Source organism: Herpailurus yagouaroundi, unplaced genomic scaffold, assembly GCF_014898765.1.
Source record: "Herpailurus yagouaroundi ecotype Mexico unplaced genomic scaffold, PumYag 162, whole genome shotgun sequence".
NCBI classification, from domain to species: domain Eukaryota; kingdom Metazoa; phylum Chordata; class Mammalia; order Carnivora; family Felidae; genus Herpailurus; species Herpailurus yagouaroundi.
Window position 1 is genome coordinate 12785404 of NW_024412403.1, and position 20814 is coordinate 12806217.

A 20814-nucleotide genomic window follows, 5' to 3' on the forward strand; every position below is an offset into this window, starting at 1 on the left:
CAGAGCTGGGAAGAAATGCCCACAGTCGGCTCTCACGATGAGGGCTGGCTCCCCGGGCCCCTGGCTGCAGCAGTGGGGGTGCCTTCTGAGGATCAGTGTCAGTGTCACGCTCGGGCTGGCATCAGAAACAGAGAAGAGCCGCCGGGGTGAGAGGGCTGCAGAAACAGAGGCTGGAGGGGGTAGGAACGACCTCTCTTCTGCCTTCCTCTCACAGTGGTGACAGGGACCGCCTCCCAGCCTGCAGGGCCTCAGGTCACCAATGTCTACATTACCCAAGGTGCTCTGGTCTGAAGGATCATGTTCCTGTTAAATTCGAGTTGAAATTCTGATGCCCAACTTGATGGTACTAGGGGGTGGGTCTTTGGGAAGGGCTTAGATCATGAGGATGGAGTCCCCATGCATGGGATAAGGGCCCTGAAGGAAAGACACCCTAGAGAGATTCCTTGCCCCTTCTGCTAAATGTGGTTACAGCAAAAAGACAGCCATTTGTGAAGCAGCGGGCCCTCGGCAGGTGCCAAAGCTGCCATCCCCTTGATCTCGGTCTTCCCAGCCTCCAGAACTCAAGAAATAAACTCCTGTTGACTATAAGCCACCCAGTTGATGGCATTTTGTTAGAGCAGCTCAAACAGCCTAAGATACAGGGCTGTGCCCCACATCTGTTACACATGAGGCAACCAGAGGGGACGTGAAAACCCCAGCCACGCGTCCTCCCTGCTTAATGCCCCTCACAGAAAGAGTCCACCCCCTTCCTTGCCCATCAGGTCCCGGGGATCCTGCTCCAACTCCCCATCCGGTGCTCCTGCTGGCTCCCCAGAGCCCCCTGCTCCCTCCGGCCACAGCCTTCCATATGAAGTGCTCCTTCTGTGCCCGACCCTTAGTCTGCAGTCCCCAGCCCCATCACTAGCCAGGAAAGCCTTCCTTGCACCCCTGCCGGGCTCAATTCCCCCTGAGCTCCTGGCACAGTACCAAGAGAGTAGGGTTCTCCTGAGATGTATTCTGGACAGATACGATCTTTCTGGAGAAAGCTGATATTTGCTAGAACCTAAAAGGCAAGAAGGAAGCAGCTATGCGAGGTGAATGCTTGCTGGATGAAAGAACGTGGAAGCTCTCCAAGCTGGAGCCGCCATCCAAGAAAGTTCTGCCAAACAGGAGTTGCCTTCATATGCCAACACCTGGCCCCACACCTGTGCACGGTAGGTGCTTCAGCAGTGTTTTGCTGAAATGACATGAGCAATCAGACCTTATCACTGGCCACAGTAATAAGGCTGTGGCCTGGCACGATGTAGTCGAGGTTCGGCCACTTCCACAGGAGCCTTTTTACGTCTTTTACGGGTTGGTCTTTTGCAACTTCGCATTATGAAAAATTTCCAAGAATATCACAGGAGACAGGCATATTCTCACTGCGCAGATCCTTCAGCCGTTAACATTTTGAACACGCTTTAAAATGAGTTGCCTTTGGGGTGCCTGGGTGGCTCCGTCAGTTGAGTGTCTGACTCTTGATTTCGGCTCAGGTCACGATCCCAGGGTCGTGAGATCGAGCCCTACATCAGGCTTTATGCTGGCAGCTCAGAGCCTGCTTGGGATTCTCTGTCTCCCTCTCTCTCCGCCCCTCCCCTACTCATGCTCTCTCTCTCTCTCTCTCAAAATATATAAACTTAGAAAAAAAAAAAAAGGGTTGTCGTTTCCACCATGGAAGGAGGACAGCATTTTTTGAGATTTAGCCATGGGAAGGACACTACTAAGAACACAGAGATGTAGACAGGATCTTCCTGAGTGAGACAGGAGGTGACGAGGATTCCTGGGGAGGGTTTGGCTGGTCTGCAAAGTTCGGGCCTGTGTGTGGGTGTTTGCGATCATGTGCACGTGTGAGTATGTGTGTGCCAGTGCATGGGCGTGCCCCCCCCCGCCCGGGGGGGGGGATTGTATGCATGTATGAGTGACTATGTGCAATGTGAGCGTGCAATCGTGGGTATGCGTGCAAATGAGTGTGTGCATGTGAGTGTGAATGTGTGTTTGAACACACAGCATGGGGGGAAGAGCCATAGGGGCCGTTCTGAGGCATCTGGGCCCCAGCAAGGAAAGGGTTTAAGACAGAAGGCTGGGTATTTGCTGGAAGGTTCCAGTGCTTTCTCTGCAAATGTGCACTTGAAACTACTACACACGTATGAGCTAAAGCTTCACCCGCCTCCGGCACCTAGTCTGCCACTGTCTTGGGGGGGATGCTGGGAACCAGAGGCAGAAACCAAGAGAGAACAAAATGCAGAAAATAAAACCAACGCGTTGGGGTGACAGTGCAGAATTTTTAAAGTGATCATGCCTTCCTATCATCATTTGGTTAAATATTGTTGCTATAACTTTGCTTTCTTTTCAGCAGGTTATTTCGGGGTCGCCAGGAGCCCCTAATGCGGCAGTTACCCATGGGTTCTCTCAAGCAGGCTCTCCACACCTGCACGTGTGACCTCCTTGCTGAAAGGCAGTTACTTGTGGTCTTTAACGGGTTAATCACAAAACTGATGTGCGTTACATGTGGCACAAGTCAACTGAAAAAAGCGCGAGAATCTGAGTAAGAAAGGCTGCTCCAGCCAGAATCTCCTCCTCTTTCTTTCCCCTTAGGGAAAGACACTGTGTGCGGAGCCCCTGCTGTAGGTGAAAGCGGAAGAAGCAAGTTCAGAAAGATCTAGAACCAGGGGCTCCAGCAGCAAATGTGCCCCCCGGCCCTCTCGAGAGAACAACAAACAGCCCAGCGACTGATGGTGAGCTTCCTTTGAGTAAGGAAAACCCAGTTCCCCATTTTGGGGAAAGGCAACTTCAGCCTCTTGCCACCCCTGATACCTTTAACATGGGTACAACTGGGTTTTACATATTACGAAGGATTTAAAAACAATTTTTTTTCAACGTTTTTATTTATTTTTGGGACAGAGAGAGACAGAGCATGAACGGGGGAGGGGCAGAGAGAGAGGGAGACACAGAATCGGAAACAGGCTCCAGGCTCTGAGCCATCAGCCCAGAGCCCGACGCGGGGCTCGAACTCACGGACCGCGAGATCGTGAGCTGGCTGAAGTCGGACGCTTAACCGACTGCGCCACCCAGGCGCCCCAAAAACAATTTTTTTTGTTTATTTATTTTTGAGAGACAGACACACAGACCACAAGCAGGGGAGGGGCAGAGAGAGAGGGAGGCACAGAATCGGAAGCAGGCTCCAGGCTCTGAGCTGTCAGCACAGAGCCCCACATGGGGCTCAAACCCATGGACCACGAGATCATGACCTGAGCTGAAGTCGGCCGCTTAACTGACTGAGCCCCCCAGGTGCCCCTACAAAGGATGTTTTGAATTCAAGGATTTGAAGAATGCACATGGATATATGGCTGCACACACACGTGCACACACACACCACAAAAGAATAGGTAGGACGTCTCTATTAACAAGTTTCCAAGTTGGACAAACACCCGCTGGCGGAGAATTTCCAACAGGGGTGTGAATAAAACAGGAAATCCACACCCCAAACACACTGTGCGCGCCCCCTCGCCCCCCGCCGCCCCAGACGTTACTTACTAGGCTGGCATTTAAAGGAGACCAGGAGGTATTTACTGCTTCCTGGACAAAGGTCAGGTCCAAAAACACGGCTATTGACCAGGAGATGGCAGGCACGCTGGTTCTGGCATTCATCCAGCACCTTCTAAAATGAGGGGGGTAGAAAAGGGATAGGCTTGAAAACCACACACGGTGTCTGTGAGACCCCACACCCGGGCTGCTCTGGGCTCTGACAAGGAAAGGACACCTGTCTGCTTGGCCTGGGGGCCACACAAAGAACCTTCGAGCTGCTATGAGCTGTGTCTGAGACCGCACACCTGTGCATTGACCAGGTCGGCTGCCTGTCTCCCTGTCTGTCCCAGAGCAAGAAACCCGACCCTACGGCGCCAGGCCCCCACCAGAAGCCCAGCCTCCAGTCTTCCTCGAGTGGAAGTGTTGCCGATGGTTTTGACCGAAGTGCTGCATCATGGAGGCTTCGGGAAACACGAGCGAGACCCGAGGACCTCAGAGCGTGGGCCGGACGGGACGCGGAGGTCCCTTCCGGAAGGCGTCCCCCTGGCTGCAGAGCTGAGAGAGCCCTGTGAGGACCAGGAATCACGGCCGTCGCTCTACGTCCTTAGAAACGGCTGAGCACAGACCACAGAGAACTCAGCATTTGGGGGAGGCCTTGGGAGACCCAACCCAAAACAGGCCAAACAATAAACATTAGAAAACTGATTCTTCCCACCCTTGCCAACCTGGAGGGCACAGGGCCTACTTGTTCCCCGGGGGGTAATTTTCCTCGTTGGAAAACTCAGGCCTTCTGTTGCTCATTTGGCTCCAAAGTTCTCCTTCAAATCTCTCTTTCCCTCATTTTTTTCCCAGACAGTGCACACTCCTTTGTGAATGAATCTGTTCCGTGCAAAAGCCCATGAATCGCCTTGTGGAGGGTCACAAAGGGGCCTCACTGCCGTGCTTCCTGTCTCCAAACACAACAGGCGCTGCCTGTAACACACAGGTCTTACACTTAGTGTCCGCTAACAGGATACCCAGCACACTATACGTTTCCCAAGAATCTACTCACTACTGTTGGACTCAATTTACCTCAGCTTCACGAGCCTGTCCGAATCGCCACGCTCTCATAGTACATTATGGAATATCTCCATGAAGGCTGCTGGCCTTACCAGGCATCCCCTGTCACCTCAGGGGCCCGGCAGAGGTGGTATGAAATCTGGAAAAATGCCCAGGGGACCCCCCCCCCCCGCAGAGGACGGGACACACCCTCATGGCTGAGGGTCACCGTGCAATGACTCAGCCCTTGTGTGGCTCCACGTGATACAACCACAGAGTGGGACCCGAGGCGGGGCTGTTCCCAAAGGGGGTTAACAGCTGAGAGATGCGTGGGGCGGGGGGATTTCCTGTCGGCATTCAGTCACGGGCCAGACCAGCTGAGGTGCCCCTGGGTGGACATCGACACCTGTTCTCTCCAGCCTTAGGTGACCTCACTCTGTGGAGGAGGAAGCACTTTGCCTCAGTTCCCAAACGCGGCCCAAAAGACACAAAATAAAGGATCTCTTGCCTTCTGGATGAAAGAGCAGTGCACGGGGGATGTTTCTGGCAAACAAACCTTCTGAACAACAATTGGAGTCGTGTTCACAAATGCTAACTTGTCTGCCTGGCTCTGGAAACACCCGCTTCCCTCAGGCCTGCCTGGCAGAGCCAGGCACCATATTGGAGAGCGAGGGTGGTGCCCATTCTTTGCAGCTCCAAGGTGCCAGGGGTTCACATTTCCACAAAGCAGGGCACCCGTCCTATGGCACCGGCCGGTGTTCTTTTTATGCACCTAGGAGAGCGGCAGCCGGCCTGGGGGGCCGGGAAGGGTGGGCAGGGCAGTTGGGGTAAGGACTGGGGGCAGGCCAACCAGGATACAGCTCCTGGAGTGGCACCCCAGGGACAGGACTGGGGGCTGGGTGGGGCACCCACAGGAAGTAGCTGCTGGTCTCCAGAAGCAACAGGTGGCCTCTCCTCGGGGGGTGTGGAAGCCACGTCCAGGGATTTCACTCAAACACATCCTTTTGGCTACTCGGCTGGTATCTTTACCCATCACATGGCCATTCTAGATACTAAGACGCTTGGAATGGAAGCAGTAAGTGGTGTAAGAAATAGAAAAATCCTTATGTTATCACATGAGTTTGGCTTCTCCTCTTTGGACCTCAGAGAGAGCTACACGGCATGAACACCAATTCCATCAGTCCTTAGTCTTCCTAGAAAATGTATCTTTCCCCCCCATTTCCTGCGGCTGAAAAACAGTTGAAGAGCCATGAATAGTCTAAAATCACCACTGAAATACTAGTCTTGACCTCTTCCTATACCAAATCTTTTGCTAATCCCAACCCTCCCCCCCAAAAGAAAGTCTTAGCTGCCCCCTCCCCAAATTCCTGGTACTATATGACAGAAAAGCAAATCAGCAGAGGCCGCCCAAAGAAGCTCGAAACAAGAATAATGTCATTATCTACAACTGGAGAAGAAAACCATTTTTTTTTTTTTAAAGACCATGATTGCTATTTCCCTTCCTCGAGAGCATTCTCTGAGAAGTTGGTCAGGATCTCGACTGTCTGCCTTACACAGCCCCCCGTGGTTTCCACTAAAGGAGTCACGTTCCCTCTCTACTGGGGTATCGACGGGACAGGTGGTCCTGGAGGGTGAAGGCCAGCACGACTGTACTTTGCTTTACGGCAGTGAGGGGTACGTCTCTGAATAAATTCGTAAGGCAAGCGTATTAAGGGAGCTCCCCAGCAGGCAGGAATCCCATTTAGTCTTGTTTGGTGAAGAACCTTTTCCAGAAGCAAATAATAGCGCACTTGTGAAACCGGTGATTTGTATAAGTTGGGGTTTTCGTGGATCAGGTTTGCTTTGAGCAAACTATATAATCACAAGCATATATACAGAGAGAGAGAGAGAGAGAAGGAGAGAGAGAGGACCATTTTATCATCCTAAAACATCTACGAAAGATAATACCTGCAGTGTTGTGGGTGCCACGCAGGTTAAGCTGTCTTCCCTCTGGGAGGCAGGCTGCTGGGTGCTACACATTTGGTAATCTTGCCCATAGAAGGCCGACTGGACACTTATCGTAGAATGCCGAGGGCACTGTAGATTCAAATGGTCCCCATCACAGGCATAGGCAGTGTGGTTCTGCAGGAGTTTGGTTAGGTAACCTGGAAAATATTCAGCTGGGTTACAAGAGGCCCAGGAACTCACCACTCCTTCACAGATGTCCAAGCAAGAGGACCTCAGCTCCCCAGGGGAAGGGCTGGTCAGTCCGGAAGACGCCGGGTGGAGCTTCCCTAGCGGCTGCTGTGGAGAAGACCCCAAACGAGGCTGGTAGCTGAGACTAATGGAGCCAGGTGCCAGTTTTCCCATCTGGGTTGTAAACTTTGGTCTGGAGTGGCCCATGGGAAGGCTGGGAGGGCTCTTTCCCTTTGGGATTGGTCAAGGGCCAAGAAATCCTGAAGCATCTCCATAAAACGGGAAAAAATTCCAAGTGGGGGTCCCTTGGGCATGTAGTTGCCTGTCCCTGGAGAGATTCGGGCTCCGTGATCTCCCACTTGCTAGGCCAGGCCTTCCTGGAGCGAGGGGATGCCATTTTACTTCGGGGTAACCACTCCTGGGCCCTGGACAGGAAAGCAGGGCAGCCTATGTGGGGTAAGGGCCTGCTCTGGGGCCAGGGGAAAGGGAGAGATGGTGGGGCTCTGTTGCAGGTTGAACAATGTCCCACCTCAAATTCATGTTCACCAGGAACCTCAGATGTCACTTATTTGGAGACAGCCTCCTCGAAGATGTAATTAGTTAAGATAAGGCCATACTGGAGGAGGCTGGCCCTCGATTGGTGTGACTGATGTCCTTATAAGAAGAGACAGAGGGAAGACAGCCTTGTAGAGACTGGAGTGATACATCCACAAATCAAGGAACCCCCAAGGATTGCCTGCAACCACCACAAGCTGGAAGAGGCAAGGAAAAGATTCTGCCTTAGAACCTTCAGAGGCACCAATGGCCCCATGACACCTTGACCTCCACTTTCCAGCCTCCAGAGGGAATGAATCTCTGCCATCTTCAGCCACCTCAGCCTCCGGTCCTTTGTTACAGCAGCCCCAACAAACTCATACAGGCTCCGGGTCCCAGCCTCCCTGGCTCCTTCTCCAAGCAGACTGGACGAGCCACGGGGCCCCGGGCTCTGAGGAGCTGTGTGTGTGACCTGGCAGGCGCGGGAGGCCTGGACCACTTCTCAGAAAGGAGGAAGGAAGCTTCATCTGAAATGTAGATTCCTTTCCTCCTTCTCACACCTCATGAGGTCAGTCGCAAGGCAGCTGGGAGGGAAGCCAGGGACTTTCTGGTGAGGTGTGTGGGAGACGGCTTTGGCAGGCCTCAGCCTCGGAGGGGGCGGAGGGGGTGTGGAGGAAGGCAGTTTCAGAACTCCCCAATTCCCACGCAGATGGCCCGTGCTTAAGTTATTCCTGTTTAAGTTTCATAATCCTCTCAGGCCACGGTTCTCTGCAAAGGGCACCCACTCCAGCTCCCCGGCCTTCCCTGAAAGTCACAGTGAAAGGGACCCTGACGTCTGCCACAGGATGGTCACACTCACCAACCGGAAGGTGAAGAGGGGGACTGTTCGACATGTAACCCAGACCTGAGGCCTCTCACCACCATCCCCTTTTTCCTTCCCACCCTTGAAAGCGGCCATAAATAGGCCAAGAAGGCCACTTGGAGAAGCAGACCCTAGCTTGAGCCGCAAAACTGACATCAGGCACGGGGAGGGGGTGAAGGGGGGGGTGGAGTCAGGGTCCTGCTGGTTAGAACAATGTCATCACTCTCACTGTGCTCCCCTCCAGGCACGGAGAGAGGAGAGGCAGAGACCCCCTCGGTGGTCCCACGGCCACAAGTTGGCATCTTCCTGCAGTACACAGGCGGGCCGTGGTAAAGCCATGACTTGGGAAAGTTCCAGCCCCTTTGTGGGATCTCAGCTCCCCATGATGAGCCACACCAGGGAACCCAGAGTCGCCCTCATGCTGCCCCAGGCTAGCACCCACCCCGAAGCTCCCCAGGCTGCTACGCCCTCCCTTGTGTCTCTTGAAACTCATCATTAAAACTTTCTTGCCCATCACCACGCCATTCCCCAGGACCACACTGGGTGACCAGCTGACTAAAATGTTACATCAATCCTGGGAGCAAGACTTCGGCTTAATGGTTTGTCCCAACAGGCCCTGCGTGACTCTAGCTAGATGAAGGAAACGACAGGGCCGGCGGGTGTTGGAGGCACAGGCCAGAAGGGGCCTGGGTCCCAGATTCATGGAGAAGATTCATGGAGGCTTCTCCACAAACTGTTACACGAGTGGGAAAGAAACTTCCGCTGTTTGGACCATTCTTCTATTTGTCATGCAGTCTGTCCCCAGTAAACAGAACTTGATCTCCGGGGGACCATTTACATCAAAACATGATGTGAGTGGGGTGTGGTGGCCGGAGCCCCCGCGCATGCCATATTTGTATTCTGACGGTGCTCTGGAGGCAGAAGCTCAAGGCAGAGGATGGCCTCTCAAGGCCTTCCGGGCCCTTCTGCACTTTGAGCGGGGAGAGGACTGTGTCAGTCCTAACAGCATGAGATACAAAGAAGACACTTCAGCGGTAACATCTGCTCTATGCTCAGTCCAGTTCCTTCTTCAAAAACCTATGCCTGTGTCTGCCCATGATTCAGCACTAAAATGAAGTGAGCGAGGAAACTGCAAACAGACACGGAGGGAACTTAAATGCACATGAGTAGCGAAAGAAGCCAGGCTGAGGAGGCTACAGGCTGTATGATGCCAACGACATGACATTCTGGAAAAAGTACAACTACAGAGATGGTAAAAAGATCGGTGGTTATCAGAGGTTTGGGGGAGGGAGGGCTGAACGGGGGGATCTCAGAGGATTTCAGGGAGATACAGCTACCCTGCAGGACACGAGCGTGATGGACGCTTGTCAAAACCTCCAGACTATTGGGGCGCCTGGGTGGCGCAGTCGGTTAAGCATCCGACTTCAGCCAGGTCACGATCTCGTGGTCCGTGGGTTCGAGCCCCGCATCAGGCTCTGGGCTGATGGCTCGGAGACTGGAGCCTGTTTCCGATTCTGTGTCTCCCTCTCTCTCTGCCCCTCCCCCGTTCATGCTCTGTCTCTCTCTGTCCCAAAAATAAATAAACGTTGAAAAAAAAAACAAAAACCTCCAGAACACTTGTCATTATACACAGTCAAAACCTACAGCACACAACACCCAGAGTGAACCCAGACGTAAACTATGGACTGTGGTCCATACTGTGATGTGTCAATGTGGGTTCGTCAATTGTAACACACGTGCCACCCTGATGGGGAACATGGAGAGTGCGGGGGGTGGGGGTGGCACTCAGGGCGTTGTCTGTGTGGGCACAAGAGGTATCTGGGAACTCTCTGTAGCTTCCACTCAACTTTGTCCTGAACCCGAAACTGTTCTACAAATAAATGTCTATTTAAGGGCGCCTGGGTAGCTCAGGAGAGTAAGCATCCAACTCTAGGTATCAGCTCGGGTCGTGATCTCACGGGATCGTGAGTTTGAGCCCTGCCTCAGGCTCTGTGCTAACAGTTCAGCGTCTGCTTTAGAATCTCTCTCTCCCTCCCTCTCTCTGCTCCTCTGTGCTTGTGCTCCTGTCTGTCTGTCTCTCTCTTTCTCTTTCTCAAAAATAAATAAGTAAACATTAAAAAAAGAAGAAGAAAGTCTACTTAAAAGAAAATAATTAAAACCACTTGGGCTTCCCCAGAATAGTGTCATCTTTGGGAGACGAGGGGTTGGCTACAGGGAGGGGTCATGAGGGTGAGCTGGCCAAGCTCTTTTCTGGATCTGAAAGGTGGATACATGTTTTACTTTGTGAAAGGTCACCCAGCTATGCACTAGGGATAGGTGCATTTTTTTGTAGGTAGGTAAATAAAACTGCTTAAAAAAACCTTTCTCTGACCAATGCTTTTAAGTAAATGAAGGACATCTAGACTCCATGGAGCCTCCGGAGGATCAATAGAACAAGGGCAGTGGAGAGATACCATGTTCTACAGCCAACCACAACCACACCACATGCTACTCGAGAGTGACGGCAGGAGATGCCCCCGAGGACAGACCACTGGCCCTCAAACCTTGGGGTCAGGATCCCTCCACATTTGCATCCCACACCTCCTTCTGACTGGCCCACTGTGTCAGAAGAGGTCAGGAAGAAGGACAAGTTACAAGTATCTAGTGTTTTCAGCAACAAAGAGGACATCACGGACCTTCTTGAGAGGCATTTGGGATGGTGGGTGGGGACAGAAGCCACTGAGCAGAAAGTTGAGGAAAGTTGAGGAAATCCAAGATGGTTCATGTGGTAGGAAGCATAGTGGCCTCCCAATGATGTTCACAGGCCCCCTCCTGGGAACCTGTGAACATGTTACCTTACAGTGGAAAAGGGACTTTGAGGTTGTGATTAACTTAGAAATCTGGAGATAGGGAGGTGATCCTACAGGACCTGAGAGGCCCAATAGAATCGCCAAGGTCCTTATAAGACGGCCAAAGTGGATAAAAGATGTGGCAATGGAACCAGATTTTGAAGCGATAGAGTCATGAGCTGAAGAATATAGGTGGTTTCTAGAAACTGGAAAAGGCAAGAAAACAGACCGTGCCCTGAAGCCTCCAGAAGAACGCAGCACTGTTCACACCTTGTTTTTAGACCTCCGATTTCCAGAACTGTAAGAAAATACATCTGTGCTGTTTTCAGCCACCAAGTGTGTGACGATTTGTTATAGCAGCCATAGGGAACAACACAGTTTATACGGATGACTCTTGCAACAACTTGGTAAAGGGGAGGAGAGACACAGGGCTAAAGTTATAAGAACTGATGTCCGGGGACAGATTTTTAAACAACTGTGATTGAGTTAAAGCTGGGAGAGACCTATGCACGTACGTGTGTGTGTGTGTGTGTGTGTGTGTGTGTGTGTGTGTGTGTAAATACATATGTAGACGAGCCCTAGGTCATGTGCAAATTATATTTCTCGCTGTGGGTTGAGGTGGAACACATTTGAAAGTGGGTCCTAGCAGGAGGGCTCTTGAAATGTTGGAGCATGGGCTCCAAGCTAAATATAGGGCAGGAAATGAGCACAGGAGAGGCCCAGGGGAATAGAGGTCTGCTCAGATCCAGCAAGCTCAAGGTGGGTGCAACCACACCAGCAGGCTGCAGAGGCAGGAGGTTGTGCCCCATGTGATTTCGAGGCGGCGCACTTGGAGACCATGGCGATGTCCAAGAAGTGGCCATGGAAGAGGGTGTGAGAAGCGGGTGGAGGGGAAGGTTGCTAGAAACGAGGATGCCCCCTGGACCAGGCATCTCCCAGGATACAAGTAGGAACTGTGACGGAGCAGGAGCCTGCTGCCAAGGTTGCTCTTAAACAAAGGGCAGATGACAGATGACCCACTCCCAGTCCAATGCCTCTTCCAGTGTCCTGTCCAGCTTCCAGTGAGCACGTGCACTCTTCCCATTGCGTTAGGCAGAGTCAACACATTGCTTAGTGTTTCGGTCCATTCAGGCCTCCTATGACAAAACACCACAGATGGGGTGGCTTATAAACAACACAAATTCATTTCTCCCAGGTCTGGAGGCTGGAAAGCCCCAAATCAAGGCACCAGCATGATTGCATTTTAGTTAGGCCCCTCTTCCTGGTTCAGAGCGAGCCCCATCTTGCTGTGCCTTCACATGGTGGAAGGGGCCATGGAACTCTGTAGCATCTCTTTTATAAGACATTAATGGGATTAGGGAATCTCATTCATAAAGACTCTACCCTAATGACCTAATCACCTTCCAAAGGCCCTACCTCCTAATACCATCACCTTCGGGGGTTAGGATTTCAACATATGAGTTTTGGAGGGACACAAACATTCAGACCATAGCACTTCGCTTCTCTATACCTTGGTTTCTTAGCTGGTTCAAATGAGATCCCTTTTAAAGAATGACTACTGGGGCACCTGGGTGGCTCAGTCAGTTAAGTGTCCTATTTCGGCTCAGGTCATGATCTCACAGTTCCTGAGTTCAGGCCCTGCTTCGGGCTCTGTGCTGACAGCTCAGAGCCTGGAGCCTGCTTCAGATTCTGTGTCTCCCTCTCTCTCTGCCTCCCCCATGCTCGCACTCTGTCTCTCTCTCCAAAATAATAAATAAACATTAAAAAATTAAAAAAAAAAAGAATGACTACTAACGCAACTTTTTGTTGGCAGTTCTCTCTGGATTGAATGCCCCATCATTCCGGATCAATCAAAAATGCTTTATTTCTTAATACGCTCACCCAGAGCTCTTGGTCTAGCTCTATGTGTGTGGGCAAATATTTACTATCCTGAAAGAAAGCAGAAGAGCAAACTGTTAGGAAATCGGTCTTTGGAGCCTGGCCTGGCCTGGAAATACTCTGTTGTTCCTTGTTCATTTCACATAGTTCAGGGGCCAAGGTACAGCTTCTGTTTAACTCCAAGATCCTCTCCTGATGAATCTTTCCACTGTGTCACCAGCAGAAGCTTCCACAGCCATGGCCATGGCTAGAACTTTCCTTAAGGGATCATCTTGCAAGGCCTGGCTGGGTTGGGCAAATCTTAGAGTAGTTTAGATAAAGGCTTTTATGTGTTCCTTATTTTAAAGGCAGATGGATAATTCACAGGGAAGGAACCCCCTAAGAGTGCCAGGAGCTCTCCTCTGTCTTCAGAAAGACAAGGGGAAGTCGCTCCTGAAGATTCTCATTCCCGTCACTTTTACGAGGAAAAGCCATTTCTACAGAAAAACTCCAGTGACCAGAGAATGACCAGAATGCAAATGACCAATTTTCAAGGAATCGTGGGTGTGTCCCAAAGTGTCCCGTGAGAGGAACAAACATTACGTGGGGGAGAAAGGAGGTTAAGTTATAGCAAAATGAGGCTGGGATGTACGGGTTAAAACAAGGCAAACACAGGTCTTTCCCTGAAGCATTTCCCAGGGCCACAGACAGGTCCATGTGCACTGCAACTGGCAAGCATCGGAAAGAGGAGACAGAATCCCTCGCACACAATTGACCAGCCCTCCATTTTTTTTTTTTTTTATATTAAGCATCTGAAGGTTATTGTTAAACGCATCACTCTTAAGGAAACGGTTAGAGTTCCGTAAAACACAGTGCAGACGGCTACATCTAACTTGGATGATTTCAGAAGGTAGTTCAGAATCCCATACGCCTGCGGAAACCTCCATGCGGCATCTGTGGGTGGGGAGGAGGAGCCGGAGCCGAGGGTTAAAAGCCTGAGAGCAGGGTTCAAAGCGGAATTAAGCTGTGTGACTGTGGCCATCACCTCTCAGCCTCGGTGTCCTCGTGTTTTGCGGTGAGGCTCAGATGATGTGAAAGGCATAGCATCTTTATCGGCCATAATCCACGGCACCTGTCCGGGGTATCACTATTGGACTGTCAACCTTGAAGAACACGAATTTACACAGAGCTCTTTGGCGGCTTGCAAATCAAACCGCACTTCCGTAAGCCCCGTCTGCTCTGAGCACTGATGGTAGGACGGTCAACTCACAGACAAGCGCATGGCCCAGTAGCCACCCTCATGGTCCAGAAATGTCACTGCTGTGCTTGAAGGGAAAGGGAAGTTTGCCTTCTTTCCTGCCTGCCTTCCTTTCCATCTTTCCTTCATCCCTCCCTCCCTTTCTTCTGTTCTTCTCTTTCTCTCTCCTCTCTCTCCCTCTTTCCTTTTTTTTTTTTTTTTTTAATAATTAAGGTTTACAGGGGCGCCTGGGTGGCGCAGTCGGTTAAGCGTCCGACTTCAGCCAGGTCACGATCTCGCGGTCCGTGAGTTCAAGCCCCGCATCAGGCTCTGGGCTGTTGGCTCAGAGCCTGGAGCCTGTTTCCGATTCTGTGTCTCCCTCTCTCTCTGCCCCTCCCCTGTTCATGCTCTGCCTCTCTCTGTCCCAAAAATAAATAAATGTTGAAAAAAAAAATTAAAAAAAAAATAATTAAGGTTTACAGCATTACGATATTTAGAACAGGCCAAACGAGCTGCAAATCCTTCCTCCTTTCTTTTCTGAAGTCAGAGCCCTCCGCAAGAGTCCAGGTTTCCCAAGGGCTAATGGCTGCCTGAGTCACTCTAAGCACAGGATATAAGTACATTAGTTGCTGGCCCCACATCCGTGTGCTAAAGTCCCCCAATCACCAGGGGCCAATTTCCCAATCTTCCTTCTGGGAAGAGAGTAGAATTCAATTATATTGCCCTTGCTACCGCCCCCCCTTCCCCACTTATTTAATAAAGCAGCACCTTCCAATCCATTAATGCCTTAGATAAGCGACTACACCCTTTTATTCACAAATACTCAAAGGTGTTTCTACATGTTTGAAGTTCTTTTCCAGAAAAGGGTTTTTTTTTTTTCTTTTGTGTTTGTGAGTATGTTTGGAGAATTGGCAAAAGCAGGAGCAGGGGGCAGTCCACGTGGCTTTAGGGCAATGAGTCAGTGTTTCTAAGAGCGCAGGAAAGGCCCCACAACGGATAAAGGGCTCATGACTGGGCACCACACACCCCAGAGCATTATGATCAAAAAGTAAAGTCAGTTTCAGTGATTTCTCTAGGCCTGGGTCTGGCACGAGAAGGTTGAACCTGGAGGTTGATGATGAAGAGAACGACAGCCTTCAGTATATATCTTCGATGTTTGAGGAGGAATCACAAAGGTGAGGGACCACCAAGGGTGGCCCTCTGATGTAACAGTGAGCTCAGATCCTGGTCCCAAAACAGACCAGGGGAGGACAGAAGGGGACCTGAGGGTCTCCATGGGGTAGCAACCATACATTTTCTTCTGAGCACATGAGAGGAGCACGTTTCCCAGTCCTGCTGTGTGGGCCAGGGGAAAGCTCTGACCAATGGAAACAGGGCAGAAGGGATGTCGGCCACTTGCAGATATGGCCCTTGAGACTCCACGTGACCCTCCACTCCCTCTTTCTCCCCATCTGCTGTCACATGTGGAAGACAGAAGGGACAGGGACAGCTCTGAGGACCCAGAAGATGGGGGAGGCACAAGACGGAAGGAATCTGGGTCCCTGAATGACTGCATGAACACAACCTCCCCCTTTTCGAATTACACTGGACCACAGCATGAGCAAGAACTAATCCTTTATTCTGTTATTCCCCTGGGGTTGGGAGTTTCAGCAGCTAGCCCTACCCTGTCTAGTACTCCAGCATTCTGTCAACTGGTACCTGTGTTAAGTAGAAAGCCGGCAGGACTTTGAGTAGTACCGAAAACTTTTGTCAAACACAACCCCCGTTGGTTTGTGACGGTGGTGCTGACACCATTTCACATGACCTTCAATTTCACCAGAGGAGTCATTTCTTTGAGTCAAGACCTTGCAACCGAAAATCTACAGTTGAAGTGAGTTAAATTACTAAGGAGTTCAAAGGGATTAGCGGCCTCATTAATCAGTCATCGCTCTTCCTAATAACACTGACTTTTAAAAAGTGCGTTAGCAAAAGTGGAAAGCAGAGGCCAGTGGGCTTCGATGGAATGCTCCCGAGGCAGGCGTTATGGCCATGTACTTGTTTCTACACACTGATGGATATGAGAGAGGGAGTGGGGCCATGACCATGCTGGGCGATGCCCTTGAATCCGAAGTGCCACAGCACAGAGGTGGCGGCCATGGGCTATGAATACGGGGAATTCATGCTCTGAGCCCTCTCAGATCAGATGTGTCTGGGCATACTGAGAACAACCTCTTTAGACCTCTGTTTCATCATCTGTAAAACCAAAGACTTATGCCTGCTTTATACTGCTGATGTGCAAGGGATAAGAAATAGTAGGGCACCTTTTAGGGTGGCTGGCACGTCATTTTTTCTTCCCTGAGGAGAGCATGAGTGTACCAGAAGGAAACTAGATTGGCAGTCCAATCTCTGGAAGAGGGAGCCCCAAAGAAGGCAAGGGTGAAGAACATGCCAAATCCACATCTTCTCAGCTTAATCTTGGTTTGGTCGTGGGACAAAGACTTCTGTAAAAACATAGATGATGTTTGCTTTCATATTTTATGAACTTGTCCCCAAACAGGTCCTCATCTCCATGATGGGGGGATTATGCCATTAATCATTTACCCTCAGGTTTCAGGGGCTGTAGAAGCATTTTTCATAGAAAGAGCACAATGTTCCCGAAAAAGAACCAGCTAAGTGCTAATTTGGGTAAGTTTGCTGGCCTCTGATAAGCCACTTTTCAGCCTACAAATTCCTGAAGTCCAGTTTCTCACCACTTTTTCTCAAGAGTCACCTATTCTCTTTGAGAACAAAACTGCTTGGTTTTCTTAAAGCCAAATAAAAATACTACTTCCAAAGGCATAAACCCTACAAACTTTCCACGTTTGCTTGTGCTTCCAAGAGCATTTAAAGGAATCCCAAAGTGGATTGATTAAAATACTCTCCAATTTCTTTTTTTTTTTTTTCAACGTTTATTTATTTTTGGGACAGAGAGAGACAGAGCATGAACGGGGGAGGGGCAGAGAGAGAGGGAGACACAGAATCGGAAACAGGCTCCAGGCTCTGAGCCATCAGCCCAGAGCCCGACGCGGGGCTCGAACTCCCGGACCGCGAGATCGTGACCTGGCTGAAGTCGGATGCTTAACCGACTGCGCCACCCAGGCGCCCCAATGCTCTCCAATTTCTAATCAGACATGGAGTAAATAACCCTGGAAATTGACTGCTGACCTTTCTCGAGGAAAGTGACAAGCCGATCCCTGCCCCACCACCACAGGCTCTCTCTGTGACTTTTCTGCCTTGAGAAAGAAACATCCTGGGGTGCCTGGGTGGCTCAGCCGGTTAAGCATCCGACTTCGGCTCAGGTCACGATCTCACGGTTTGTGGGTTCGAGCCTGGCGTTGGGCGCTGTGCTGACAGCTCAGAGCCTGGAGCCTGCTTCGGATTCTGTGTCTTCCTCTCTCTCTGCCCCTTCCCTACTCACGCTCTCTCTCTCTGTCTGAAAAATAAAATAAAAACATCAAAAAAAAATGAAATGAACATCCTGTATCTTTCAAGAGTGCCACACGGCACCCCATCACCCTTTTCCAGGCACACAGAGACTTTCCCATTGCCCCTGGACTTTGAATCCTTGTAGCCAACGCTAGGTTCTGAGAGTCCCTTACCCAGTTCTCTTTTACCTTGTTACTTTTTCTCCCAACACCTCCCTGTTTTCTCTTCCTACACACCCACCTTCTGATTCATCAAGCCCCACACTTTCCCCTTTAGAATAGAATTATTTATGTTCTTAAGTGGATTTTTCTGTGTGGCTGCCCACGTGTAAATTCACGTGTATGGATTTCAGATCCCCGGGCCTGGCTAAGCACTTGTCTACACATGTCAATCCACTGTATGACTTTCCAAACAAAAAAATCTAAAGTCCTTATGTGACTGGGCGCCCTTCTACCGCTGTGACCTCATCTCCTACCGTTCTCCCGTAGGCTCTGGCCGCAGTGGTCTTGTTTCTTAAAAACGCCACCCAAGGTCCCACCTCAGGATTTTGCTTTGGCTGCTCTTTTTGCCTGAAACCGTCTTCCCTCCAAATATATGCTCCCCCCGGCCCCCTGCCCATCCCGCCCTTTGTTCAGACGTAACTTTGGGAGATAGGCCTTCCCCGGCTGCTGTGCAAAACAGCACACCCCCTGCCCCGTCACCCCTGATTCTGCTTATTTCACAGCACAGACACCTGTCGTGGTGTCTCCCCTTTCAACCCGTAAGTCGGGATTTTGTTTCATTTATTGCTCTGTCTCTAGCACCCGGAAGGAATCTGACATATAGCAGGAGGGCGAGGAATCGCGTTTTTATTTTTTATTTTATTTTTTTTATTTAAAAAAAAATTTTTTTTTCAACATTTATTTATTTTTGGGACAGAGAGAGACAGAGCATGAACGGGGGAGGGGCAGAGAGAGAGGGAGACACAGAATCCGAAACAGGCTCCAGGCTCTGAGCTGTCAGCCCAGAGCCCGACGCGGGGCTCGAACTCACGGACCGCGAGATCGTGACCTGGCTGAAGTCGGCCGCTTAACCGACTGCGCCACCCAGGTGCCCCGGAATCGCGTTTTTAAACGAGTGAGAGAGTGAGGGAGACCAGCAGAGCAAGAGGAGGCCAGAGGAGCATGAAAGAGTAGCAGATTCTGATGAATCCTCACAGCAACCGGCATGGCCCAGTACTTACACGTCTCCCTGTGCAGCTTCAAAGTCGCCCATCACTAAAACTTCTATCTTTCTGATGCCTCGACATCCCACAAACCGTGCACAGTGACCAGGGTCATAAGGCTGGCCCCCGTTACCAGTTCCCCTGCCTGACCATGAGCTAGTCACATTCAATAAAACCCCTCATGCCTTTGCTTGTATACTCCATCTAACCTCCCCAAAGGCGTATTTGCCTATCCGTCCGCTCTCTCTCTGCTCCCCACCTGGTTCAGCTGCTCCCTGGGCACTCCTCCCATGTGGCCCCCTGCATGGCCTCCATGCCTCTGTCCTCTAGGACCTGTGCATTTCATAACGTCTTTAATTTCATGTGCCTCCGGAGGTGTAGTTTCCATGGCCATGATGGAGTGATCCTTAAAGACTCTACAAGAACTTAACCCCCAATTTGCAACACAGTAAAATACTATATTACATATATATGTATGTATTTATAATAATATGCTACTTATAGTAACATACTATACCATATATATTTACATATATAACATGTATACAATTATACTTATATACGAATATACAGAGAAGGAAGGGTACCAATCAACTGATTAAAAATTACTCCAAGCATGCTCTGTTGGCCTTGAATTACAATCTTATGATTACACGCACGATTTTATTTTGAACAAATCTGGTAGGAGCTCCTTCATGCTTTTCAACCAAAGATTTCCAATCCTATCGAAATGAACACGGGGCGCCTGGGAGGCTCAGTCGGTTGAGCATCTGGCTTCAGCTCAGGTCATGATCTCAACGGTTTGTGAGTTCGAGCCCCGTGTCGGGCTCTGTGCTGACAGCTCAGAGCCTGGAGCCTGTTTCAGATTCTGTGTCTCCCTCTCTCTCTGCTCCTCCCCTGCTCATGCTCTCTCTCTCTCTCTCTCTCTCTCAAAAATAAATAAACAGTAAAAAAAATTAAAAAAAAGAAATGAATACCTTGTTCAGTAACCAGGTACTAAACCCAGAAAGTTATTCAGTGAACACCATCTGGACTAGATCAGCGTAAAAGTAACTGGATCAATCCCCATTTGCCTCAAGCACCTAAACGGAACACTTTTCCTTTTCTTTGGAATGCCGAGTAACCCCCAAACTACAGGGCCACTTGGCGATGAAGGCGGGGGACTGCAGTGCATTTGATAACTTAATGCAACTTTTTACCAGCACTTGAAACTCACATATGAAATCTACACTTGATCTTTTTCTGTTCGGAACTGGCCAAATTAGCAGCTCTATCCCCATGGACAACAAAAGGCTCTCAGAAATACTCAGGGAAGCTGACCAACCAGAAGGCCCAACGCAGCCCAGCGCACGGACGTGGGGGCAGACAGGTGCCGCCTTCCCCGCCCACCCTGTAATACACAGCCTTTCAACTTCAGATTGCTTATTTCACGTCTGCCTGCTGCCGAAATGTGTAGGATGATCAAGGTACGTGGGATATGTTCAAGGTCCAAATGAAGACTTCAGGGCACACATTCAGTTAATTGGGAAATTATATAGTGATTTCACTGCTCATTATAGTGAAACTTTTTTTTTTTTACTTTAGAAATGATGCTGTTTGGTGAGTAGCACTAAAACCTCATAAGGCTATTTGAAAGGTTACAACGACTAGATTTAGGGGCAGGACAGGTTTGCTGTACTTTCAATGGAACATGGTTCGTTCCTCCAAGCGGTGAACAAAATCAGAGCAGGGGAAGTTTCTAAAAGTTGAAACCAACCTAAACAGCCTATCCAAACGGCTGCGTTTGGGAACAGGCTGGGTGACCCCTTGTATCTATTACAGCCACCTCACTGGGTTAGTGGAGGATTTCGGACAGGCCCTTTGGCTTCCCCCTTCTTTGGTTTCGCCTTAGACTTAGGGGAAGTAACAGTATTTCTCCCTTTGTATTTCACAGACACAGGGGCAGCCGGACAAATGTAAAGAAATACGGGCGCCCACACAGTAATTGGGCTGGCCCCGCCTCGCCCTTTATATTCATCCTTAATTGAGTCCCTGGCACGCTCCCCCCAGGGCTGGGTTTAAAACTTCCCGAGCAGGTCCCGGGGGGGGGGGG

The 20814-nt window shown here is 50.3% G+C and overlaps 1 protein-coding gene and 1 long non-coding RNA gene across 5 annotated transcripts in view; both read right to left on the reverse strand.

The window, feature by feature from the left end:
- EVA1C (eva-1 homolog C) overlaps window positions 1-20814 on the reverse strand; it is a 77668-nt gene that overhangs the window by 33492 nt on the left and 23362 nt on the right. For 3 of the 4 annotated variants that reach the window (XM_040484045.1, XM_040484044.1, XM_040484043.1), the window contains exons 2-3: window positions 6529-6725; window positions 3553-3676 (exon numbers count right to left, since the gene is read on the reverse strand). In XM_040484045.1, the coding sequence (XP_040339979.1) occupies window positions 3553-3676; window positions 6529-6725 (321 nt within the window). Of the gene's footprint in view, window positions 1-3552; window positions 3677-6528; window positions 6726-7285; window positions 7308-20814 lie in introns of those variants that run through there. The other variant, XM_040484046.1, reaches the window with a different exon arrangement.
- LOC121036006 (uncharacterized) overlaps window positions 16253-20814 on the reverse strand; it is an 11632-nt gene continuing 7070 nt past the window's right edge. Inside the window, exon 3 of the long non-coding RNA XR_005793179.1 lies at window positions 16253-16262. This is a non-coding gene — a long non-coding RNA (uncharacterized LOC121036006). The remainder of the gene's footprint in view (window positions 16263-20814) is intronic.